Source organism: Xiphophorus couchianus, chromosome 7 (genome assembly GCF_001444195.1).
Source record: "Xiphophorus couchianus chromosome 7, X_couchianus-1.0, whole genome shotgun sequence".
NCBI classification, from domain to species: domain Eukaryota; kingdom Metazoa; phylum Chordata; class Actinopteri; order Cyprinodontiformes; family Poeciliidae; genus Xiphophorus; species Xiphophorus couchianus.
Window position 1 is genome coordinate 18,895,519 of NC_040234.1, and position 26,812 is coordinate 18,922,330.

The 26,812-nt window shown below is 40.4% G+C and overlaps 1 protein-coding gene across 2 annotated transcripts in view; it reads right to left on the reverse strand.

Annotated features, from left to right (window-relative positions):
* Positions 1 to 502: 502 nt before the first annotated feature.
* map3k13 (mitogen-activated protein kinase kinase kinase 13) overlaps positions 503 to 26,812 on the reverse strand; it is a 39,833-nt gene continuing 13,523 nt past the window's right edge. The window contains exons 2-15 of one of the 2 annotated variants that reach the window (XM_028023478.1): positions 24,165 to 24,243; positions 13,280 to 13,980; positions 11,654 to 11,837; positions 11,384 to 11,575; positions 10,340 to 10,498; positions 10,028 to 10,186; positions 9,833 to 9,941; positions 9,222 to 9,331; positions 9,010 to 9,126; positions 8,644 to 8,787; positions 6,936 to 7,695; positions 5,730 to 5,800; positions 5,287 to 5,569; positions 503 to 4,508 (exon numbers count right to left, since the gene is read on the reverse strand). In XM_028023478.1, coding sequence (XP_027879279.1) covers positions 4,407 to 4,508; positions 5,287 to 5,569; positions 5,730 to 5,800; positions 6,936 to 7,695; positions 8,644 to 8,787; positions 9,010 to 9,126; positions 9,222 to 9,331; positions 9,833 to 9,941; positions 10,028 to 10,186; positions 10,340 to 10,498; positions 11,384 to 11,575; positions 11,654 to 11,837; positions 13,280 to 13,907 — 3,018 coding nt within the window. In that variant the 5' untranslated portion in view covers positions 13,908 to 13,980; positions 24,165 to 24,243 and the 3' untranslated portion in view covers positions 503 to 4,406. Of the gene's footprint in view, positions 4,509 to 5,286; positions 5,570 to 5,729; positions 5,801 to 6,935; positions 7,696 to 8,643; positions 8,788 to 9,009; positions 9,127 to 9,221; positions 9,332 to 9,832; positions 9,942 to 10,027; positions 10,187 to 10,339; positions 10,499 to 11,383; positions 11,576 to 11,653; positions 11,838 to 13,279; positions 13,981 to 22,827; positions 23,173 to 24,164; positions 24,244 to 26,812 lie in introns of those variants that run through there. The other variant, XM_028023479.1, reaches the window with a different exon arrangement.

The window sequence follows — 26,812 nt, forward strand, 5'->3', positions numbered from 1 at the left end:
CTGAAAAAAAAGCAAAGTGACAAAACAAAAACGTATACAGTCAGAAGTACAATGGGATACAGCTAATGATATTCTTATTAGAATGGCTTAGTAAAGATATAAATATAATAAAATGTGTCAAGACGTAGAAAAAAATTGCTCACAGGTGTCCTGAAAACTGTATCTTTCTCCCTGCACTTCAGTTAGGCACCAAATATTTCACCAAGGGAGCTTGGCCCTTTTCAGGGCCATAGAGCTGCAATATTTACATAAAACTCAGATTCTAGACATTTGAATCAAATAATTAGGTCATTAGTGAAACTCCGTGGAACGTGACTGCATGTTGAGGAGGCATTTCATCCATTAGCTCACCACACTACACTAATGACTGAACTCCAGCAAATCTCATCTAACACACAAAACCCTCCATAAAATCTAAAATAACAATAACATTAGTATGCATAGCACTGAATTTATATGCATTAACCACTTTGTTTTAAATAAAACAAGACAAACGACTGTGTTCTTGGTACAGTACATCAGCCTTTATTCCATGCAGTTTGTTTGCTTTGATTTTATTCTCCTATTGCACTGTACACCGAATAATACAGGAAAATGACAGGATTGGTTGATCATAATGCCATTCAACAGGGAAGAGGTTCACAAATGAGAGAAAAAAAAAGTATGTGCGCTAAACAGAATCAGGCAACAATTTCACAGAAATTCAAATGGAAATATTTTAGTTTATGATTACAAATGCGAAGAAGGAATCACTGCAGAAGTAGAGATATAATTGCCTCCTTACATGTTCCCTTGGGCTCGTCTACCCTGCTTCCTAATAACCTAGGGGAAGATGGAAAAAGCTGAAGGAATCCTTGATTCTGCAAACTACTTATTCAATACTTTAAACTGCAATGATGAATCTAAACGACGAGTGGTCCCTCTGCAGGGTTAAACAGTGATATGGTAACGCTTTTGTTCAACCACACAAATACTGCCCTCTTCCCCACACCCATTCATTGTGCTTCCTTCAAAAGGAGAACCTGTTGGTCATGAGATTTCTGAAGCTGCCTCAAATTAAAAAGAAATATTACTCCTGATGACTCATTTCAAATAAATTAATTCAATAATTATGTAGGCCAGCTACAAAAAGGAGAGAGAAAAGAAAACAACAATAAAAAGATCTAAATTAAATTAAAAGTTCACAACAGTCATTCTTCACAGGATGGACACCAGAGAAGACAAGTGTTATTATCAGCTCGATCAGATTACATGAGGTTACTTCACATGTACGTAAACAGAAGAGAAGAAGGTAGATGGAGCCTTTTCAAAGCTCTCGAGCACATTGAATCAAGATTCACCTTCCTGTCGTAGTGTTCAATACTGATATAAGGATGACCTCCTCCTCCTGTCCGGCCGCTCGGCACACATTAACGAAAGAGGATGAAAAACGAATCACATTGCATTTACATTTGTTTATGTACAGGATTAACACTGAGATATATGGTTGGTGAATACCAAGAGCAGCTTAAAGCTCCGCGAACTCGTCTCTGGCTTGTGTTCCTTATGCAGATTCACAACCGTCGGCACACACGTCTGAGCTGACATCATTAGCGTTCAGTACCGCCCTGACTGATGGGATTATTACAAATGTGGATGCCAGACGAGGACCCAAAAGCAAAAGTAATGCTTTCATAAATGCAGTATCTCTTTTTTTTGGTTTTGTATTTAAGACGATTGGGTGAAAAAAGTTGTATTGCTGGGATTGTGAGACTGATTGGTGTGGGAGATTCACAGAAGAAAGGCAAAATCAAATGTCGCCATCTAGTGACAGCTGATATATTGCTGTCATTCAACACAAATCCTGAGCATCAAACCTCAAAAAGGCAAGTTGGGGGGAAAAATAAGAGAAATGGAGCAATTAAAAAATATATCCACTCACTGCTCTACTCTAACTCCTAGTAACCATGGTTACATCCAGCCTGCTGGATTAACCCCCTCTCCTATTTATCACCTGAGATCTACCCTGCTGTTTGGTATTGCTGTTCAGCTAACAGACAATATTTACAAGTGCATCTCAATAAATTCAAATATCATAAAAAGTTAATTTACTTTAGTCATTCAATTCAAAAATGAAACTCATTATATAGATTAATTGCAAACAAATTCATATTCTACAGTTTCTTCAAGAGTAAATATGGTTTAAGAGCAACATGACTTACAAAGACAAACATACTAATTGAATCCCTGATATGCTCAATAACCCACACTTAGCTTATATTCTTTTTTTTTTTATTCTGCATTTTCTTTTTTGCCTTTGCCATATGTTTTTATGCATTTTGTGTTTAGGTTACCCACTTTTAACACCTTTTAAGTCTCATACTATTTATCCATAAAAGGTTTTAGCAAATATTTAAAATCCAGCCACCTTGTCAAATATACACATTTCCATAAAGAATTAGCGGAAATAAATAAGGTTAAAAGAGTGTGATTTTCATTCCCTAAACTAACAACTATCATCCAGCTTCACAAGCAGAAATATTTTATGGGTTTGTAGGGAAAGGCTGAAAGTTGAATGAAATATTACAGCATAACACCCCTCTACATATCAAGAACTTCAAAACCTGGGACAAATGATTACTACCACAACATAAAACAAAAAAAAAGGTTAAAAATCAGAGGAAGAAGCATATAGGAGCACATTTAAAACATAAATAACATTTAAGACTCATGATGGAAAACTGGACATGTTTTTAAAACTTAAAATGGAAATATTTTTTAGTACCTTTTAATGACTCTACAGAGACTCAAGCCTTTATTTCTGTTTTCCACTTAAGGCTGTGCCATATGTGTTATCACATATTTGTAGCATACCTTTTCCCTCTACTAATTTTTTCTTTTTGTTTTGCTGAGGTAAAGGAGCCTGGGAACAACCAGCTTCTTTAGTGGAATCCTAAACCTGACAGCTTTATGATAAATACTATTTTTCTACAAATTGGTATGATGACATTTAAAGAGACTTTCTGATAAACTAAATTTTGGATTGATGCCCTAGTTTTACATCCCAATTATTAAACTTAACAGGTAATTTAGATTAAAATTTTCACTGTTCATGCATTAAAATTATATTAATTTGACTTTATTGAGTGAAAAAACGTATTTATAGAAATGCACTTGTATCATTATGAATAAAAAAATAAGAATCTCTGCAAGAAAATGATGAATGAGGCGCTCTGTCACTTTCCAGAAAATCTAAAACAAAACAAAAAGAGATACTGCATTTAGTCTGCAGCTATAGAAACACCTACACTAAAGGGCTGAATATCCAAGGCTTCTCTGTAAGAGCTTTTTTTTATTTTTAAATGCCTCCCCAGTCCTTTATATTAACATGTGCCAGTCGAAGAAGATTCTTTCACACGATAGTTGGTCCGATCTAGTTTCACAGTCCTCGAGCGATCCTGAGATGAAACTTGAAACTGTAATGTCTGATGGTTGAGGAAGGGGGGCTTACGCAAACCAACGCACACCGTCCTCAAAAGCTCCCATCGTAACGCCTGATTGCTGATGACGTGTCTCACAGAGAAGGTTGAGAGCGTCCTTTATTTTGCCTGTTTTTAGCTCTCGGATGAGTCGTCCTCTCTGCTGACCGCTTGTCTGCTTCATGCAGTCCTTGTAAAGCTTTTTTCCTCTTGAGAGCATGCTCTAATAGCTATGCGGTGATCCTGACAATGAGACAAGTCCAGAGGTGTTTTTTTTTTTTTTTCATTCGGGGGAGTTTCCATTTGCAATTTGCAAGGCGAGTTGTTCATGCTGGTGTTGACACTGTTTCCATGAGCTCATTGTTTACCTGTGTCAGCCACAGTTGTGACAAGAAGGAAGTGAAAGGATGCGGGATACCGGGTCGCTGCGCTGTAAACTAACAACAAGGAGATTGCTTTTTTCTTTTTTGTGAGGTTTTACCAACACAGAGATGCTCAGAGCAACTGTAGTGAGATGTAGACCCGTAGTGATGCTCTGACACATCAGAGCTTCAACATTTCCTCCCTCACCTATCCTCCGCAGCTTCATCAGTCTCGGTCTCAAAATGTCAGTTTTTATTTCCTCTGTTCAGAGAATCCTGAATTTCTCTTCAAAACTCAGACAAAAATAAATTAAGAATGTTATACTATCTACTGTACATTATCAATCAAAAGGGAATCCCTGCCATGGGTTTGCCTGGATGCAGTGCTAGACGATGGGAGGCGGAGGTGGGCCGGGGGGATGATGCTGAGGATGAGGGGAGATTATGCAGGACTTTGCTATAGGGAGAGTTTTGTTCTCTATGATGTCCTCTTATTGCTGTGTTTTCTGTGGAGCCCTCTAATATGGATATGATGGCCACCAGGCAAAAAAAATAAACAAACAGATCCAACACCCTGTGGAGAGTTTCACCATGACGACGGAGCACCGACTTTGTTGTTTCTGATGGTGGTATCGGAGCACTCTGCTTCCGACGAATCACAGTCCGAGTCTCCGAACTGCAGTGGATTCTGGAGACAAAATGAGAGAAAAAACTTGAGCAAAGATCTGGCAGCTTTAAAAATCACTTTACATCTTTCTGGCTCTTCTTTAAGTTTGTAATAATGAAGCATGTGTTGGCTATAAAATCAACTACTAGTGGTTCTTAGCCAAATGTCATATAGATTTTTGTTACAATGCAATTTACTGTCATTAAATGAAATATAATTAGTTTTCGTTCAAGCCAAATAAAATGTGGCTGCTAATTTCTATTTAGGGCCAAAAAATAAGCCTTGCACAATAAGCTCGCTTTATTTTATGGTTAGTTGCATCATACAATAAAATTAGCTCAATAATTTTCATTTTCCTGCTTGTTTGTGTAGTTTTATTTAGTCATTAAGGAGATGCTGCCCTTTGAAATTGTTAAAATGGTGGCCTGTTGAAAACTGCTGCAAGCTTTTGATAGAGTACAAAGCAGTTAGTTTGTACCTCTTTTTCTTTCTGTCTAACTGGCAGTTTTGCCTGTTTCCCTGTCTGAATGAATAACGTTTTTTGAAGGACAATTTTGTTTACAGAGACCCCATGATCTATTACATTTATTGTTTTAGTTTGTCTACTTATTTTGGATATTTAAAATGTGTTCCAGTTCCAAAGTTAGGTGTTCTTTAGAAATGAAAGTTTATTGATCTTTGAGAGGATGTACTTGTATTATTATGCCATTATAAATCTGTATATTTTTCCCAGTGTTCCCACAGTACAATAGCTGCACACTGCCTACACCTTTAAGTCAAAAGCCAAATCGCTACTGACCTCATAGCTGTGTTCGTCCGAGCACAGCTTCCCCAGCGAGATCTGCGTCTTCACCCTGCGGACGGCGCACTCCTTGTCGGAGAGGCCGTCAGACTGGGTGGAGATGTCGATGGGGATGTCGGGCGTGTGCGACAGCAGCTCGTCCAGGTGCTCCTCCTGGCTGGCGCTCAGGGGTCCACTGTGCGAGTGGTCGCTCGTGTTGCCCTCCTCCCCATCCGACACCGACAGGTTCTCCGAGCTGAAGGTGGAGTACGACTGGAAGCTGCTCATACAGCGATGGGGTCTGGTAGGAGTCAAAGAAAATATTCTGGAGTGAGTTGTAGTCTTAATTAATTTTGGATTCATTTTGATTACGGTGTGCAAAAGGGTCATTTGTTTTTGTTGTTAATGGATTAATTTAGCAGTATTACGACACGTAAAAGTCAGTTCGCAAAGTATTTTACCTTTGTCGCCGTGGAAACTCCACTTCACTGTCCACCTCTCCCTCCTCCTCTTCAGATGACTCATCGCCACCCTGAAAAGTGCAGCAACAATGGCCATTGATATGCAGGTACTCACCATACACACACAGTGCCTTCCAATATTCACACCTACAGAGTATTTTAACATTAATACCTCAAACTTTGCTTACTGTGTTTTTGTTTACACTGTCTTTAAATTATTTTCACATACTTTTACCCCACAAGCACAGTTCTGGATTTTGTGGATTTCACTGGGATTTTATGAGAAAGATGAACACAAAGAATAGCGTAACAGTGAGTTTTTGGAATATGTAAGCCCCTACCAGATTTACTCATCTACACACAGAAAATGTTAAGTCCATTCCTCTGCAAAATAGCTCAAACACAGTCAGACTGGATGCACAACATCTGTGAATATTAATTTTCAAGTTCTTAGTTGGACTGCAGAGTGGGCTTTGACTAGACCATTCTTAACAAAGAATATGTTGTGATCTAAATCATTCCACTGTTGCTCTGTCTGTGTATTTGGGATTAATGCCCTGCTGAAAGGTGACCTTTCAACCTGGTCCTAAATCTCTTCAGATGTGAGTCTTCTATTATTGCCCTGTATTTACATAAAGAAACATCCCCAGAGCATGATGCTGCCATCCCCGTATATTACTACAGCGATGCACAGTCTTCATTTTCCACCACACATCACATTTTGAATACAGTCCAGAAGGAACACCTACTTAGTGGTCTTTAAGAGTTGTTCAAAGTTTGGGAAATTGTTTAATGTATCCACAACTTTATTTCTGACAGGTCTGATGTGTTCCTTGGGCTTCATGCTGCTGTTTTTGTTCATTAATGTTTCCCAACAAATCATCTGAATTTAGATTGAAATCAAAAGTTTGACTCTGTTTCCCAAATAAATAGCATCTGAAGGCAGCTGGTAACATTGCATTTAATTTTGGGGCCGTCAGAGTAAAGAGTATTTAATACAGATGGAGGCGACACTTCAATTTTTCTTCATTAAAAGAAAACTAAAAAACATTTACTTTCATTCTACTCTGCAACGACTCACTAGCATTGTTGGTCTATCACATAAAATCCCAGTAAAATATGATTAAGTTTGTAATTGTAATGTAACAAAATGTGAATAAAGTCCAAGGTGTGTGACTGTTTGTGCAGTGATTCATGGCTGTTCACCTTTCTGAGGGGTCTGAGGGTGCGGGGCAGTGCAGAGGGCAGCGGGTGTTTGGACTGGGATGGATTCTGTGCCTGCGGGGCAGCGAGGCAGCCGTCCTCTCCGTTTAAAGCTGCTTCTTTATTGAGTGGCACCAGTGAAGACTGGTTGCTTTCCTGGGTGCTAAGCAGTGAGTAGTGCGGTAGTTCTGGTTGGCTTAGAGTGGGCGGAGTCTCTTGACAGTGCAAGCAGCCGGGCAGAGGGTGAGCCTGGCAGCAGGGACATAACAACACAGCGCCGGACCCTGGTATGGGTTTGGTGCTGGTGGATGAAGTCCGCTGCCGCGTGTCTGCATCCACGGCTGTGGAAATGAGGTCAGGACTGGAGTCAGAGACGCGGCGCTGAAGGTGGTCGGTCTGAGGGCTGCGGAGGGCGGCGGCAGGGCCGAAGTAGCGTAGATTGTTGGCACAGTTAACTACGGCCTCTTCACGGCCTTTCAGAGGAAGAAACTGACCCTCAGCTGGTGGGTGGTGGTGATGATGATGGTGGTGGTGGAAAGGCTGCTCCTGCAGAGACTGGGTGTCTTCTGGGGCTCCAGTGAGAGGCTTCAAGGCGCCAGGGAACTCGCTGTGGCTGCCTTTGCTGTTGGCGCGGCGATGGCGAGGCTTGCTGCGGTAGCGGGTTTTCCCGGGAGGCGTGGAGACTTTGGGGCTGGCCAAGAGAGGCGAGGGTGAGGGGAGGGAGTCAACGCTGGGGATGCCGTCAGAGCGCAGCAGGTCCGGCCTACAAGAGAGGCATTCAGCAACATTGCATTCAGTCTAGAGGTGTTTTACAGGCCTCTAGAATATCTTTTTGCACTGCAAGTAACCATTGTTTAGGCGCATTAACACAAAAGTTAGGTGCACCCAATTTAACACAGCAGTTTTACAGGTTCACCTTATTTTAAGTCTCTGCCCATTAAGGTAATATTGATTTGTAAATCCTTAATCAACAATCAAGTAAAAAAGTTCTTTAAAACTGTCTAAAGTGCTTCAATGAGCTGAAATTTAAACTTTTAACATTTCAAGATAAATAAAAATTAATCCAAGTGCTAAACATCTTATGAATGTTCAATTTTCTTCTGGGTAATTATCTCAGACTTAAAGTTAGTGAAGAGAAGTTCTTCTTTTTCAGTACTGAAGGCAAATTGATCATCATCTCGGCCTCGTCTGATGATTTATTTGCTGCTGAAAGGCAGCAGTGGGAGGAGTCACCTAAACGTATTTATCATGGCTTTGTGCTTCTTCAATGTTTATATTAATTTCCTATCAGAAGCAAAGTTCATTAATGCCAACAATTTTAATGAAGATGCTAAAATACTGATGAATGGACTGTGTAAGGTTTGCAAATCAGTGTTTTCTTACTTTTTTCCCCTGATGAAAGCAAATCAAAAAGTATTAAATTGAAAGTTTATGCCTCTTGTTTTCACAAACTACAATGAAATGACAGAGCGGAAATACACTTAATATCCCTTTAGTGCGAAAGTGTAAACTCAGAGGGGAAAGGATGGCTAGAAAAGAAAATTGGTGGTTTTGCCTTCAATTAAACTCATGACTGATGAGAATTTTTTAGGTGAATATTTTTTCCACTATCATATTTGATATGGCAGAAAATAAATGTAAAGCAAGTTTTCCACCAGTTTATGCTTGTATACTTTTCAAGATTAAATGAAACAAAACTAAAATCTGAGACCTTTTGGTGGGTGGCATTCCAGGTTTGTGTGAGATGCTTCCTTTTTTCTTGATGAGCTTCTCGACGGCGTTGGATCTGACGATGGGCCGGACCAGGTGGCGTTTGTAGCTTCCTGGATATTTCTTTTCCACTGCCTGCTCCCTCCTACAGAGACAGCAGATGTTTGGTTTGGTTTCACAGGATGGGATGTAAAGACAAAAACTACAAGAGGCAGAAAATTTCATCCAGGAACAAAAGTCTTGAATCTACAGAGCAATCTGAACTATTTATTGCTGAAGAAAGAGGTGACACTGAAGTATCACCCAGTAAAGGCCTATTGTAAGGAAATGACACCAAAGTGAAATAACGCCTTGTATTTCTACATACTTCATGAGTTCCTTCTCTCGGACCTCCAGCTGCAGCATGATGGCACTGAGCTCCATGTAGAGGTTGTTGGCTCTCTCAAGCTTTCTCTCATAGTGCTCCCGGATGTCCAGAGCATGCCTAAAAGAGAATAAAAAAATAAATAAAATCAGCATTATGTCTTCCACCTGCTGCCCTGTTAACAAAAACCATCATAAATTATTTGGTAAACAGACCTGAGTTCATCCCTCCTGCGACGGATCAGCTCCTCGTCCAGCCTGTGAATGCAAGTGCCTTCACTTTTGATCTTCTCAAAGTGCTTCTTCACCTCCTCCCTCCACTCTGCCTGTGGCATAAATGGGCAGTTTAGAAAACCTGCACGCAAAACTGAAGCTGTGAATTCAAAGTATTTTATTAAAATTTTATGTGTTTAAACACAAAGTAATACAGAATTATGAAGTGAAGTGAAAGCAAGAATATGTAGTTTTCAAAATAACTACATGTAAGTAGTTATTTTGAAATAAGAACTACTAATTCAGTACAGTGGTTGTACTGAATCTTGCCCCTAAACAAAATTCAGTACAGCCACTTGCCTTCAGGGCTTTGATGTGCAAAGCAGTTGAGAAATAAATAATACTAGAGAGAAATAGTGTAACTATGCATTATTGTCCTTCCACTTCACAATCTCATGTTACTTTGTGATGTTTTTTTCTGATAAAATCCCAAAGAAAAACAAAGAATAGAGAAAAAACCTGAAAAGGTTCAAACCGTCTAAACATTTCTTTAAGGGGCTATGCCGCGAGAAGAGAAATTTGAGTTATGTGGGCATTTTGTCTGAAATCCAAACCTGAGACTTGAAGTAGGTCTCCTGAGGAGTTCCTAAAACATCAGAAGAGGCAATGTCGAGATGGAGGAGGATCTGACGAAATGAGGGCCTATTCCTGGGCTTGCCTTGCCTGGAATGAAGCAAAATAGTAAAGGAATCAAGATTTATCTCAAAGTAAATGCAAAGCAGATGTCACAGCATCGGGTCCAAACTCACCATGTTTGTTTCATGAGGATTTTAAAACCGTCTGGGCAGGTGGAGGGGACAGGAAGGTGTAAGCTGTTGCTGCCAACACCCCAAATGATGGCGGATGAGTCCACATCTTTGTAGGGAATTTCTCCTGTGAGCAATTCCCATAACACAACTCCAAATGACCTGAAAAACACAAAGTAACACAGACTCCAGTCTCAATGTACCATAGACAACTCCAACATCAGATTTTAATTTCTTAGAGGCAAAAAAAAGCTTTTTATTCAATATCTTTAATAGAATGTGGATACATTTAGAATCAGGTGTGCTACTACTCACCAGATGTCGACTTTTTCAGACACAGGCTCGTTTCTTATGACTTCTGGGGCCATCCAGGCCACCGTACCCGCAAATGACATCTTTGTACTTTTATCACTGAGCTCTTTGGACGTTCCGAAGTCAGAAATTTTCACAGTGTCGTTGTGTGTGACCAAAACACTGAAATACAGACAGAAGAGAGTTACAAAATGAGCTGATTTAGTATAAACTATTCACTTTGTCAATTAAGCTTCTTCGCTGATATTCCACTAAATTTAAAGAGCGTTATCTTGTTTTTTTCTTCTGTAGCATACTCAACTGTTTTTCAGAAAAGTGTTTCTGAATCATCCCATTAGCTAAATGAGACTGACCTTTTACAGTGCTTTCAGCTAGCTATCATTCTGCTGACTAATACAGGGCTTGCTGCTGCAGCATGATGATATTGATTAGAAAGACAGAGCTACAGACACGACTGCAGAGGATGAGACAGAAGGAGGAGGAGGAGAAGCAGAGGAGCTTGCTTTTATTAACCAAAACATTTGCGCAAATGTCACTCTGTAAAGAGCTGGAGGGATGAGTTGCTGCTGCTAGTTTTATCCAATTTGTCTCAAAAGGTACTAAAGTGGTTTGAAAAAATGTTTTAAATAAAATCCATTAAGGACCGATGCAAAACGTATCTATGAATTCATACAGCAGTTTAGCTTTAAATGTGGAAGCTATGGATAGACGGACAGTTGGAAAGTTAGACTGACGGAAAGACAAATTTATGGACAGATGGATGTAGAAACGAACTACATGGATGGATGTAAATACAGACGAACAGAAAGATGAATGTCTGGATGGATGTAAAGTTGAACTGACCTTAAGACGGATGCGTGGATAGAGAGACAAAAAGACGGATGGACATACATCTATTTTCTATACTTTATTTTTTTTTTCTTGATCTTGAAAACAAAAACAAAATGTTCTCCTTTTTGTGGGAACCCTGTACTTTGCTTAAGAAAAACAGCTTCAGGAAAGTGTTCAAGCCTCTCATGTGACATTAGCAGTAAACCAGCAGCTCACTTGGGAGACTTGAGGTCCCTGTGGATGATCTTGTGAAGGTGTAGGTAGTTCATGCCGCCGGCGATCCCTGTGGCCCAGTCTACCAGCAGCCTGGGGGTGACCTTCCTCCCGGCCCTCAGCACCTCATACAGCTGGCCCTGGGCGCAGTACTCCATGATGATACAGTAGCAAGGCGCCTGGGTGCACACCCCTCTGACAACCACAAAACAGGAAACATGTTTTAAAACCAGGATCAGGTAACCAGTAAGAAGTTTTGAGTTTTGAGCTTACTTGAAGCTGATGATGTTGGGGTGCTTGAGCTTCCGCAGGTGCTTAATGTCCGTCTCTTTCTGCTCCCGCACCTTCTTGATGGCCACCTCCTCAGAGCGAAACTTGCCCAGGAAGACAGCGCCCTGCGCACCGCTGCCCAGCCACTGCAGTTCGGAAATCTCCTCAAATGGGACCTCCCACATGTCTGCAATCAGGTTAATTACATTTCATCCTTCTGACACCTACACTTTGTTACATTGTCCAGTGAGATGACCAACATATTTATATTGATCTTATATAAGATGCAGAGAAAGGATTCTGTCAGGTTAGCTGGTAGAAGGAAATATCTGCAATCTACTTAAGCAGGTAAAATAGAGATATTTTTTAGAAATTTGAAGTGTAATTAAAAAAAAAAAAAAATTTTGAACTTGTTTTTAAGTTTAAATATATCATTTTTTAGGTGGTTTTCGCACCTGATATTCCGGTAGACATAATTAAATTATAACATTTGTTACATTTTCACCTGGTGCATTTCGTTTTCAGACAACAGTGTAAAACAAACCAAACCGTTGAACAACCAGTTCACCCCCTAACCTTTAGTGGTGCTGCACCAAGAACCTCGAAAGGAAACAACACAAAAACACTAAAGAGTGCAACATCCTTCTTCACAAAACGTAAACAAAAATGGTCTGGCATCAAATTTTACCAGTTGTAAGATTTCTCTTTAGCAAAAGACCACAAGTCATTTCTCCTGCTAGCGCTAGACTCACAAGTTTGCTTTGGTTGTATTTGCCCACAATGCCTAGCACTGTAGTCCGCTTCTTGCTTTTAGAGCGGTCTCTGGTCTGCTCGGCATTCACATACGCATTAGAACTGCGCCAGAGTTGACTTCAACCGAGCCGAGATCTCAGGCAGACCAGAGATTACTTTTCTGATCCACATCAGAATATAATTACACATTCACATCTCCCCAACTGAAATGTACTTCCTAGATAAACTAGAGCTGGATTAAAGTGGACTAAACAGGGATGGTGCAGATGCATCATAAGAGACAAACCACAAATGTCTGGAATTATAGTGGAACTAAAATGTCTATACTGCCCAGTTAAAATGCCAGGTTTAATGACATAAATAAATCAGACCATTATAAATGACATTTTCACAAACTGGGACCACTTCTGTGCAGCATAAGTAACTTATACATGCAGATGAAAACAGCACAATGAACTATAAATGACATTCAGGGAGTCATATGCTGCTCTCTCCCTGTTTTGTGCTGCTTTACTATCAGTGATGATGAGAAGTTATGCTGCCTCACTTTTCAGCTGAACAATGTAAAGCTTCAGCTCATTTGTATCTAACCTCAACGCATATCCTTCAGCCTGCACATCCAGTCTCCACAGCGAGCCCTGCAGCAAGGTGAGTCTACCTTTACCCATGACCTTAATTCTAACTGACAGCAGCACAGCCACACAGCAGCCACATACTAAAGCTGGGGAAAGATATTCAGTTACTCTTTTGGTAGTACAAGACAGAACCATTTGATTGTTTCTCAGAAGAGTTAGAGACAGAAGCCTTTTAATTAAACAGAGAGGGTTTAGTTTGTTCAACCGGACACCGTACAGGGAGATGAAACCAAGAGCTAACCTTGCTGCTGCAGCTTGTATTCTGTGGAGTAAGTTTTCCCAATGATGTTCCAGACGGGCCGCAGGCAGCCAAACAGCCCCTCCAGGAAGCCCCCCGAACCGGGCCCGGCTCTTTGGAAGTGCAGCTTGATGTCGTCAGGGTGCCGAGGGTGGCTGGGTCTCCCCTCGCCGCTGTGGTCCACAGGACAGTCTCCTTCTCCCATCTGCTCGTCCATGCCACTCCCACACCCACCGTGCTCACAGGACGCTGGTGAACCCGCTTCTTCCTGCTCCGGCTCCTGCAGCTGGAGTACGCTGTTGTTAAAGTTTCCGCCTTCGCTCCGAGTAGAGTCCACGCTGAGGGCCGTGTTTCCTGGGCTGATGCCCCCCAAGATGGAGTCCTCGTCCTGGCCGGGCGTGTGCAGGGGAACGGGCAGGTTGGTCGGCGGGGCGAGGTCTGTTATAATCTGAGGAGGTAAAGCAGCAGGAAGGGCCTGAGGAGGCTGGGATTGGGCATTGGGAGAGTTGGATTTCTTCATGGCGTCCCCAACCACAGAGAGCTTAAGCTCGTCTTTCAGCTTCCCCACCAAGAGACTGGGACAGGAGGTCCAGGAAAGCACCTCTGGGGAGCTGCCCATGGTGTCGTGCATGTGGATGGGCAGCCCAGTTACAGTGAGAGGGATGCGTCCTAACGCACTGGTCTCTCTGGATGTTGAAAATCACCTACAGAATAAAGAGGAAGGAAGAAAAAGGACATTTTTTATTAATAAAACCCAAAAGAACTTTTTACACATAATTACTTCCACAAATAAGTAATTATTTGTGGAAGTAAATAATTACTATCATCAATAATCCTCTCATCTATTATCACAGATCTGTTGAGACAGATTAGATTGTTATTATTTCAGGTGACAAAGTGCAAACGTGACAGAGTGGGAAACTCTAGAGAGGTTATAAATCTTTACATGACAGAGAAAATACAAATAATACCATCCAGGGAAACTTTTGGCAACCAGCTAGATCAAACCAGCTACACACAGACACGGATGACACTGGGACTTTTGTGGGATCTCTGTGACTGACCAGTAATGGCACAGGAATGATTAAAGGTTGGGAGCAAAGACATCTGGCACACATACCTCCTTCGCTCTGCTTAACCAGCTGTGCTGACCAGAGCTACTGAGATACCAGAACCACACAAAAACTGCAGGACTGAACCAAAACCAGAACTTTACACAATGAGTTTCACCAAACAGCCTTTCTGGATCTTTAAAGAAAATAAATGTTTAAAGATAGAAATCACACAAAATAACTGAACTAATAAAACTGGCAACAGATGTTTCTTCAGTGCACGTTAATATTGACTCGTCTTAAATAAAATACCGTCCATCTGCTCTATTCTCAGAAGGTTTTTCCAAATGCAGCTGGTTGGGCTTATTCAATTAGTTCTTCGCACAAATTTATTTAATTTCCTTTTTGTTTTGGGCACCTTTGTGCCCAAGGACATGTCTAGAGAAGGAATGAATTAATGAAAGAAAACAAAGAATGAAACATAATAAAGACAGAATGAAAGAAGCATTCTTTAGAATAAATGGTGAACAGAAGAGACGGATGTAACTATAAAATGACATCCAGATGGACTGATATAAAGTCGAAAAAGCTATCCAAACCAATATGACCTTGTGCGGAAAGAACATTCCCCTACATCTAATAACTGGTTCTACCAGCAGCTGCCATAACTGGATACAAGCCTTTTATATTGCTGGAGGGTTTTCGAGCAGGAACGGCCTGTTTAAAGTCATGCCACAGCATCACAAAGCACACTAAGATTAGCTTATTTCACTTGTTTTGTAATTGGATGCCGTGCTGCATCGTCCATTTCAACTATTGTACCAGCACAAATAAAATGCTTCAAATAGGTTAGCTCAACATGACATGATTTGTTTAAAAGAAGCAACTGTCACACTGCGAAAGAAAAAAATAATCCAAAACCACATTGAATTAATAATATGAAGCTAAAAGCAAATGACACAGTTTGCATTCTTTGTGCTCTTTAACTTAGTGACCTCAGGCCAGATTCATTTGTAAGATTTTACGTGTCTTGTTATTTTCAACACTGCCTCTAGGAGCTGCCAAAAGTGAAAACGCTCAAATGTTTTTTTATATGCTGTGGCTTTTAACTCGCTGCAAAACTCAGTATGGCACATACTGAGTTTTTAGCTGGATCGTTACACAAAACAAGAAAAAATGTGTAACCTAATTAAAGTTTGAACAGGCAGCAGAAAACAGTGGAGAGTTTACGAAAGAGATAACACAAACAAGAGATGAAAGGTTTTAGGGAGGAGACGAAGCTCCAAGTGGCGTTCGAGACACATATTGTCCAATCAAAACTCTTTTGGAAAGCAGCTCCACTTTCTAACCCATGAATTCACTCCTTAGCCTTCAGCAACATTTTTACATGCTTGACTGGAAAAAGAAGACGGTGACACAAAAAAGGAAAAAGAAAAACTTGTAATAAAAGGTCGTCAAAGGAAAGAAATCAGCTAAAGACCAAAGGTTGACGATTAGTAACTGGTCAAAAAATAGAAAATGGTTATCTTTTTCTGATCAGTGGACAAACCATAACCAAACGCTACTGACAGCAACCCACTTTGGAATGGGAGATGTTGCAAAGCGATGCCATTCTGATTATTGGTGAGAAGACGCACAGAGATATACGAAGCCATTTAAAGTGAAACTGTATTTTCCATGAAATGAGCCCAAGAGAGAGTAAGACATTAAGTAGATAACAGGAAGGCTGAACAGAGAACAGCAAAGTTTTTTTAAAGAAAATCCTTTTTAGCTTTCAACCTCTGTCTCTCCTGGAACATTTTATGTTTTGGAAATGTTAGCATCTGTTAGAAAATAAAAAATCTTCAATGATCCCAGAAGGAAATTACATAAGATAAATAAGGTAGTTCGGGTAGCCAATCCTGTAGGGGACACTGTTGGTGGCTACCGTTTTGCAACACTAGCAGTGTTAATTATTAATATAAGATGCTAAAAGCAATTTTAATCAGTTTAACAGCTACTGATATTCCTCACACATTATATGACAATATCCATTATTAATAAACTAATCATTATTAGTTTAATAATGATTAAAGTCAGGAAGACGAGAAAAAACATGACATAAATACTGTTCTGATATCTTATACAGCAGATCTCCAAGAATTGATTCAAACCAATAATAGCAGTTCAAAAACTGACCGCAAAATTCTGATCAATACATTTTTAAAAGGACTTAAAATAGACAAGGTTAAGCCCATCCATTAATGATACTGGTTTTTAAACCTCCATTATTTTTTTCTATTTTGCTTTCAACTGCCAGACTTTAAATGGTTTTAATCAACTGTTATTAAAAACTTTCTAAAGGTCTAAAGAAACAGTTGGAAAGACTTTGAGAAAGCCTAAATAACCAATAATTAAGTCTATTTTAAAGGAACCCATAAATACTGACTGCTGGAGGCAAAATATTAACTAATGAAGAACAACAAAAGATTTCTGCCCAGAACTGTAGCTGCTGTTTGCATGTTTGTGCAAATCCATGTAGTATATCTCTGTGTATCCACTGGGGATAACCTGAGCGCTGTGAGAGTGTGGCAGCTGCCAGCAGCTCATCTATAATGCAGGCGTTTGCCTAAGCACGCTGCTGAGAGTGCAGGGGAAGGAGAGAACGCTCTCTCAGGTATCCAATAAATCCCTCCCTTCCAAAGCAGAGACAAGCGAGCCATACAAATCGAGGGCCGGCGGTGTAATTCCACCTCGCAGACAATTCTCAGAGCTGGCCTTCTGACGCTGACCCTGAAGTGGGTGGATGTGGTCGGCCGGGCAGCGGCATAAAGACATACTGCAACCTCTGTAGCTGAACTGAAACTCTACAATTATCCCGGCTGATTAATGACCACAGAGCGCAGGTGCCTTCCAACCTTTTATGTCTGTTTCCTGACACCAAGAGGAGGAAAGGAACCTCTTGCTCCCGTTCATCAATCTCTAATGGAAGATCTCTGAGCCTGATGGAGAGCAGACAGACGGTTTCGTTTACGTAGTCATTTATTTACAGAACTTTCCAAAAGACTTTGTGACCGAGAACAAGGACACATCAACTGCCCCTCTGATGATTAGAAAAATAGTTTTAAAAAAAGATGGACATTGGTTCAGAGGAGGACACAATGCACATCCTAAGCAGGATGAATATTATAGAGAATGAGCCGAATGGGGAGGGACAGAGGGGGGAGAAATTATCAGGAGCTGATCCTTTAATCCCCCCACAGGGCTGCAGCTTGAACAAACACATATCCAGATATATTTTAGTTATTATTTATATACATTTTTTCCCCATGAACATCCTCCTTCATGGTGGGCATATTTTTAATTAGAGATGCACTTAACTCAAGGGAGCTGCACTTATTGTATCCCTCTTTATGCATGTGTGTGTGTAGAGCATTTGGTGATGGTGCAGGGGAGGGGATCAGGTTCACACACACTTGCCCTGGGCGTGTCTGGCAAGATCCAATAATCCCACTACTCCCAGCAACCCACCGGGGAAGGCAGCTCATGTTTTTGCAACAACGCTCAGCAAAAGCCTGGTGTCTGTTGTATCTTTACAAACAACAGCTGAAACGGAGAGCAAGTATCAACACAAGAGTGGAGATTCTTCATATCAACAGATGTAACGTTTGTCCTGGTACCAGAGCGGGCAGCAGCCGTCTCATCTGCGTTTCCGTCCTCATTAACAGGAGGCCTGCTGGGAGCCACCCAGGGGGAGAACCTCCTTTCAGGTGACAGCTGCGCCTCCAACAAAGAACCAATTTAGCCTCCCATCCCACCTCGTCATTCACGTGTTACCATGTCGACACTGCATCCATCCCGACCCTATGCTGGCAGTCACGCTCGAACCCATTCAGCACTCTGGTTTGAAGAGGCTGAAGGCCACATTCATGGAGTCGACAAAACAGAGTAGAGAAAAATCTAGCTTGAAAAACAGCAATGTGACTTGAGTGAAACATGCAACGTTTGCTTGGGATTTATCTGCTTATTGGACTTTAAAAAAAACAAAAGCAAAATGTACAAATGTCAGTGTGTTTTGATATTAAGATAAACACAATGACATTGTAAACATTCTAAAATATTAATTTTTAAAAATATTTTACAATGTTTTACAAACACAGCTTTCAATATATTTTATTAGGGTTTTGATAGAACAATGTGAATGAGTATGTAATTGTAAAATACCTGGGTTTGTGCAGCAGTGGCAAGAGGTAAGTTACTGTGGAATGAAAGCCATAAGAAGTACCATTTGAAGTTTGACACAAGGGATATAGGGGCCACCGCATGTTCTGGTCACATGAGACCAGAGCTAAGATGGACAGGGTGAGATCAAACAAATTCATCAGCTGTCTAGAAAAGAAGAATCAACATGTTTCACTCTATATGTGCAAAACTGGCGGAAACGAGTCAGACAAATAGAGTCATTTTCCCAACATCTGAAGCTTATTTCTGGGACAAATACCCGCACCGCAAAGTTTGTGTCCCGCTTGGGCCCTCTCCTGAAACAGATGGTGAGAGCTGTGCTGGTCTCCACCGAGCATGTGACAGTGTGTTTTTCTCGGTCATAGTTGAAGAGGTGAACTCTGCTATCTGTACTTGTTTCCCCACACTATGGACTGTTCAAGGTCTCTGTTCAGCCTGTGAGTAAACAGAGTTATAAAACTCAATTGACATACACAAAACTCACAGATGTAAGTCATTGTTCAAGCAGACAAATCTAGTAGGTATTTAGAAGTTTATGCGTGAATAAATCAGCGTTGCCCTCTCTAGCCTCACCAAACTGTATGTGGGTGAGAGCAATAATCTGCTGGTGTGGGAACAGCAAATTATTTTTCACAATCTCTTTCAGCTGACATTTTCCTATAATCCTTCTTCCCTCAAATTCAGATGCTGTTTGGAATGAAAGCAGGCCACACGGCACAATAACCCTCACCTGTTTAGCTGCAGGTTAAGTGTTAAACTGGAAATCAAACATAAACACGGTCAATGCTTTGGCTTGAACCCTAGGGAAAAGACCAGGTGGTGATAATGTGTACAAGTTTGATTTTTGTGTTTCTGGGTAAACGTGAAGAGCAGACGCATCAGATGGGAGTTAAACAAACCACGTTCTCTACCCTCATCGATCCTACGTCACGTTCTGGAGGAATCCTCCAAATGTCTGACACAGAGAGGCTATGAATCATTAGCACTCCAAACACACACAAGATCGGTGCCTCAAATAGCCTCAGCTGGTACCAGCCAGAACTGGAGAAAATAAATAACTGGAGAAAACACACGTCAGCTTCATTCTCTAGGCTCTTAGCGAGGCACATCAGCCAGAACACTCAAATACCCACAGGAAGAAATGGGCAACTACAAAAGGGGTAGAAAGGATTTTCACAGTGTGTATGATTCAGTACACAAAAAATGCTATGTTAGTAATTAAATTCAAAATGTACAAAAGCAAAAAATAAGATTTCAATCTTTCATTACTTCTCAAGCAAAGATTAAGCCAAAAATCTCAAAATAATTAATGCAAAACAAAAAAACATCCTATGGTTTAGTACTTTGTAAAACTAGGACTAATTTAAACAAGTTCTTGATTGTCTGAATGGAGAATTTCAGATTATGAAACAGCTGATGTTTCATAATCAGCTGCTCTGTTGAGTTTAGGATCATTGTTCTGGTGCTGACCCAGTTTTAGCTAAAGACACTTTGCCAATATGTTGGCAGTCACATGAGTTTATGATCGATTGAATGAGTACAAGGTGTCCTGGTCTTGTGGCTGCAAAACAAATCCAAATCATCACCCCACTGCCACCATGCTTCATAGTTTGTATGAGGTTTGTATTGACAGATGTTGCTGTGCAGTAGGTTTTTTGTTTTAAGTTTCTCTGATCACTACATGCTGTGACATTGGGATGAATTTGCTGAGACACTGAATCCTGGAAGGATCGGTAGCCATCAGAAATGCTTTCTACTTGTTAACAATCTTTCTCACTGCAGAATAAACATCAAATGCTAAGAAAGGTTACTAGATTTATTGATGGTGGAAATTGCTTCTCTACAATCACAGTTGATGCTGTTTGTGCTGATAATCTGCATGTACTTTTCTCCAAACATCTGTACTCTGGTGTCCTAAAGGACATTGTTTTAGAAAGTCTCATTCAATCCCAACTATTTTTGCAATATTATTTTGATAGAAAAAACGCCTATTGGCAGGTGAAGCATTCAGCCAATCAAAACTTAAGTCTTTTTCCTACTTGTTCTGTTAAGAACATTAACTTGCTAGCCAAATTAATGAGCTGCAGCTCTTCATTTATGTAATTGTGTTGAGCATTTGTAGTGTTTGACATTGGGATAAATTTGCTGCAGTATCCATTCCTAGAAGATTGGCAAATTGCTTTCACTACATTCTGTACTGACAAAAATTATTAATTACTTATTATTTTAATAAAAGCAGTGTTTAATCTGCTGAGTGAGGTTGTGCTTCAATAGTCTGAAAACCTGGTAACCAGAGGATTACATCCAGATACACAACACATTAGAACTGAAATGGGGTGTACTTTCTTTTTACTATGCTTGCATTCTCTGTACTGTTCATTTCAAGAAGCATTTTGTACTTTTCCAGACTTCAATTTTCAATGTATAAACCTTTCCTTTGAATTTATGTTTCTACTGTACTGTAGAAACAGTACAGTAGAAATACATGGATGCATAGAAAAACACAAGATGGATGCATCGGTATACATTTAGAGATCAGAACCAAAACTGCATTCATTGTTATGCTCCTCTTATCTGGATCAAACTTTCTGTAAACAGGCTATAAACACATTTGTTTCGAGTTGCCTTTGATTAACAATAACTGGAAAATCAGTTTTAATTTGAATTACAACTTTTCATTACTTCTCTATTTTGTCACTGCAAACCAATGAGGTTTCCTGTTTCTTGTGTTATGTTTTTATCATGTAAAGCATTTTGAATTACCTTGCTGCTGAAATGTGCTATACAAATAAACTTAATTTGACTTGAAAATGGAATATGGAATGAAGTGGAAATACAAACATCATCTTCTAATTTATTTTCTCATACTTATCCGGAATGGAAAAACACAGATACAACAAGTTTGCCATCGACATTTTGGGTCAAGCAGCAGTTTTATTCCCGGTAGCTAATGACAAAATAAGCTCTCTGTAATCGGATTCCTTCATACAGATGCTTTCATAAAGAATTCATTAAGAGATCATAAGAAATCAAGGCCAAAGAGGCGATGGTAGAAAGGATAAGTCAGAAGAAAAGCAGAATGCAAGAGGAAGACAGAAATAGAAAAATATGAATGAAAAACCTGACTAGTTTTCTGTAGCTACTAATGCCGCCAGCGGCACAATACCGTACCGACTGAGCTCTAATGGGAAAGCCTCCCAGAGCGACAACAAAGGGCACAAGAGGAGTCGGCTCCATGTGAACTAGGCCCGTCTGCCCTGCACGACCAGGAGAACAGCACGCTCACACACTCACACAAAACACTGTAACACCAGAGCAGCTGCTGCCACAACAACTCCCCTTGTGCTCCTTTAATGGGACGGTCTGCCTGGCCCGCTAACAACAAGGACAGAGACAGACAAACATGCATATTGCAGGAGACTGGCTGTGACTGACACCATTTTTTTTTCCAAATGGATGCAATATGGAAAGCCACAAAGCTAAAGAGCATAGAAATGGGTCATGTGAGTCCAGTGAGACCAGCAGGAAACCTGGAAATCAATATACATTAGTGCTCATAGTGGTTCCAAGCTTTCTATTATCCCAGATCAGCTTTAAACATGCATGTTATTCTAAAATGTAAACCAGCTGAAGTCAGACTGCATAGATAGGATTCTGGCCACATTTTTTTTTAAATGGACGAATGGATCTGCTCCACCCCTCCTCTTCCTCTCCTCTAAAGCCAAACCGCTGGCTATTCATCCTCCACAGTTATATAAACATGCTTAGTAGCAGAGGACAGAGGTAGGCACTCTGAGCTTTCCAGCTGCCAAGTAAATTAAGAGATTGGTGAACAGGGGGAGGCAAGTCAAAGGTGACTTGCCAAGAAAAAAAAAGCAGGCAAAGTGGGTTAAACAAGACATTCTTTATGATACTAGTAACGGAAAATCTGGTGCCATGAATGAAAAAACAAAGGTGAGGTGGGGGTGTGAGTGTCGCTTTAACCTACATCACCTGTCCTTCAGAGGGCATGAATAACACTGCATCAAAAAGCAGCAGCAGCGTCACTGCTGAGCCTAAAATAGATCATGCACGCACCGACGCACGACTGCTCAACACACTCCTGCAGCACCACTGCTGAACACACACTAAAACCCGAGACATATGCAAAAAATCTCAAGTACACACAAGAAAATACTGTTTTTGTACGCATATTGGACAAAAGATAAACCCCAAATCAGTGAAAAGAAGGAGAAGCAGTTCCACATTACAGAGACGCGGCATGAGAAGGTTACTCACCGGAGACACGGCTCAGATTCATGTTCCTGTCTCGGCTCTGAGGCAGGGAAGGAGGACGGTTATAAACCCCCCGAGAGGACAGCTGAAGACGACGAAGACACGAGGGAGAAATGGCCAGAAAGGGAGAGAGGGAAAAACAGACAGGCATCCCTGTGACTCGCGCAGCACCTGGGCTGTGAGTGGGTGGGCGGTGTGAACCGTCTCGGTGTCGCTGAGGACCTGCTCACGTCACGCTTTTCATGAATGGAGGTGTCTGACGCAGCAGAGGACGCGGCTCAGAGAGGAGGAGGGATGAAGCGGGGATTCGTGGGCGGAGCAAAGAGGGATGAAAGCAGAGAAGAGGAGACGGAGGAGGATGCGGCGGGGAGGAGGTGGGTCGGGCGTATTTCAAAGCAGCACCAGCTGGAAACAGCAGGTTGGGCTGCAGTGGTGCCTCTGTAAGTAGGACAAACCGTTTCTGCTCAAAAGAAAATCCGTTTGGACCAAAATCAGTAATCACTTTTTTGTCCAAGCCGACTCTGACCCACGGCTGTGGGTTGCACGATGCAAAATGAAACATCAGAGTGTGCAATCTGCCAAAATAATACATCTTGTTTCACAGTCACGTGTGGCTGAAGCATAAAAATAACCTCTGTAGCTCTGAGAGATGAATAAGGCAGCAACACATCGTCTTTATTCTCAGCAAGGTGGAGAGAAAATTTTTAATATGCATAAACCCAAAAGATAAATGTTATGTTTTAGTAATCTGAGACCACAGAGAGAATATCAGCTGTAAAACAAGATCAATAAAATTACATAAATAATCTTCAGTTAAAAATGTGAACATTTTTATGTAGATAGAAGCAAGATAAGGGCTGCTAAGATTTAAACCAATTCAGAATGTATTTTATCTGAAAGATTTCAAAATGTCTGTAGTTTTAGGTTAACGTAAAAATAAAATAACCACTCTTGTACGTTTTAAAGCATTTTATACAAATGCTATTTTATGAAACATTAAAACATTGCTGTTTGCATTTCTACATTTACATTAATAAGAAAAAGAATCTTTAGAAATCTATAGTTGCTGAGATGTCAGTCCAATTGGCAGTAAAATGTTCTTATTTTAGGGTTTTTAGAGGGTTTATTGCAAATATTATTTCAACTTCAAAAGACTACAAATAAAAAAGAATGAAATCTAAAGGTCATAATGTCAAAATCAGATGAATTCCTCTCAAAAGGTCACATCTCTGGTTTTCTTCTCCAATGTCAACACATTCTCTCCAGATGAACTTTATTAACATCCACTGCCAGCTTCTTACCTCGTTGTGTGTCTGAAGGTGTGTGTGGGGTGTACTGACCTGTCGGGTGGTTCATGAGCATCTCAGAGATCTGCACAGTGGGATCCGGTATCGGGCTTGACTCCTTCGGGCTGCTCACCTGCGAGCAAACACAAAGAACGGAGCTCATGAAGTGATGGGTTAAATTTAGCTAGAAGTAGGAGCTAAGAGGGAGTGTCCAAGACAAAAGGAAGTGGTAGAGATTATAAACTAGCTGACTGAGAGCGTGAGAGGAACAGATGCTCCCCCTGGAGCTCCTGTTTCAGGCCCTAGTCCTCTGGGGAGGGGAGTGGCAGGGTGGAGAAGCAGGAATGTAATGATGCACGGAGCGTTATGGGGGTGTTGTGATCTGGGAGCACCATTGTCCAGGGTCGATCCTCAGGCCACGCCCCACCGGGAGGGGGACCCTGCCAGAGGAGGAGGGCACGTATCCCGGGGCAGCGTGCTGGCTGAAGCGTCCAAAGCGACAAGAAAAGGCGTGAAATGGCCTTCAAAAGAGTCACAGTGCAGATGGCCGTGAACGTAGAATGTCTGGAGTCATCACTTACTGCTAGATATCTTAAAATTTCACTTATTAAATGTGTATTTAAAAGCCATTTTTGAGAAAGTACAAAAGACAGCAGAAGAAGCTCCCTACATACATAAAGTACAGCAGGGTATTTCCCAAAAAATGAGCTCTGATCAAATATTGACAAAGTGAGGGAGAAGCTCTCGACATGCATGCAGGAGAGGAATTTTAATATCTGATCTGTTTGCTCAGCGAGGACGTCGAGCCCAGCTCTGAAGCCGAGACTCCAAAGTCCAGCTGGTCATAAGAGCTGCATGTCAATGTGGGGAAAAACAAAACAAAACAATAAACTACACCAAAATACAGAAAACATCTCCATGGATTAAATAAAACATTTCTAAAGCAAGTGATAACAGGTTGAAAAATTCCAGACGCTTCTATAAATCTCAAGATAAATTCAAAAAACTCTAAAAATAATAATAATAAAAAAGGAATTTTTACAATATGTGTTTCACTTAAGAAATGTACATAATGATAAACAGAAGCATTTAATTGAGACAAAAATATCAATGTGTGACTCAGCCAAACAGGCAGTCTTTGGTTTTACAACTTGCATAAAAAATGTAACTACAAAATAGGTCTGAATCATTTTCCACTAAGTCTCATTGTTATTGTGTTTTTTTTTAAGCTAAAGGTTTCATGAAGTTTCAAATGTTCTCCAGTTTTGTTCCAGCAAACTGTGTCCGTCTACTTCATGCAGCTCCTTTTTGGGCTGTGGCTGCTCACTGCAGTTCATATGGCTGAAAAAAGCCAACTATATTATAATAGTATTCACAAAAAACCAACAATCAGGACAAATTAAGCAGCTAAAAATCAGCTTGTTATACCTGTGTTATTCTGCAAAATAAGCCCTCAACTGGTGTTTATTTGACTTTAATAATCAATATTTTATTCCTTTTTTTGCAGCAGTATGAACAATTGTTGCTTTGCCTAAAATAAAAACAATAAAATCATAGTGCACATTTCTTTCTCAGATGTGTGTGATACTGTTGTGATACTCTGAGATTTTTACTAAAAGTTATCCTTCTGTGAGAATCTCATACAATCATATGTTTGCTACATTTAGATATAAAAACAAAGCTTTGCTTTCAGAAAATCCTTCACATAAAAATTGATACCTTAAATCTAAAAACCTTTCACACAAATACAATAAAAAGCAAAAAGACTCTGCAGCAAACAAAAAACTGATTGTTTATAGCCACAACTTTAAACCCATTAAGTTAGAGTGACACCAAGCAAAGCTCTGCTGAAACTGTATTTTTTTTTTCTCATTGTCACACATAACCACCTCCAAAGCATTGTAGCAAACCACGTGCACATAGATCCTCCCCACCCCACTCACTGATGATAAAATCCTTCACAATGAGACAATGCGTGTCGACATGCCAAACAAACTGCTTAGGAACGGCTCGGGGAAGATGACAAAGAGCCGTTGAGTTGGCCTCTGAACGCCGAGCTGCTCTGGCTTTGCTGCTGTTTCAAGGCTGGAGTGAGTGACTGTATGAGTGGGCGAACGCTTTTCACAATTTTAATGTAGCAGATGGTGAGAGTATGTGCATGTTTGAAATGGTGAGCGAAAGCTGAATTCAAACACAACTATTACAAGAAAAACAAAAATCCTTCGAAACGTTATAAACTGAGACGATTGAACATCTATAATGACTTTGTAATTAAATGTTTTAATCCAGTTTTAGTAGAAATAACAAGCTTTTCTCTTTTTTTCGGAAGTGAGTGAAGCAGCTTTCTGGCTTTTACTTTCATCACAGCCTTTTCCAGGCTCTTACTGCAGGAAGTTCCCTAGGAATATTTAGAAAATAGAAAAAAAGCTGCTTTCTGTACAGCATACTGCAATAATTACAGCGTAGGTAACTACACTCAAGACTATTCCTACTAACCTATATGTAATATTTACTTAGTATGCACTATTTACATCCTTAACAATTTTATTATTACAAAAAAGTCTATCTAATTGTATTTCTTCTTGATACTTGAATGACATGTTTTCTTGCATTTCCAATTTTTAAGTTGGGTTAAGAGAAATGGGCCTCAGATTCAGGTCATATCAAGACCATAGGGAAATGTGATGCCAACAAATACTAAA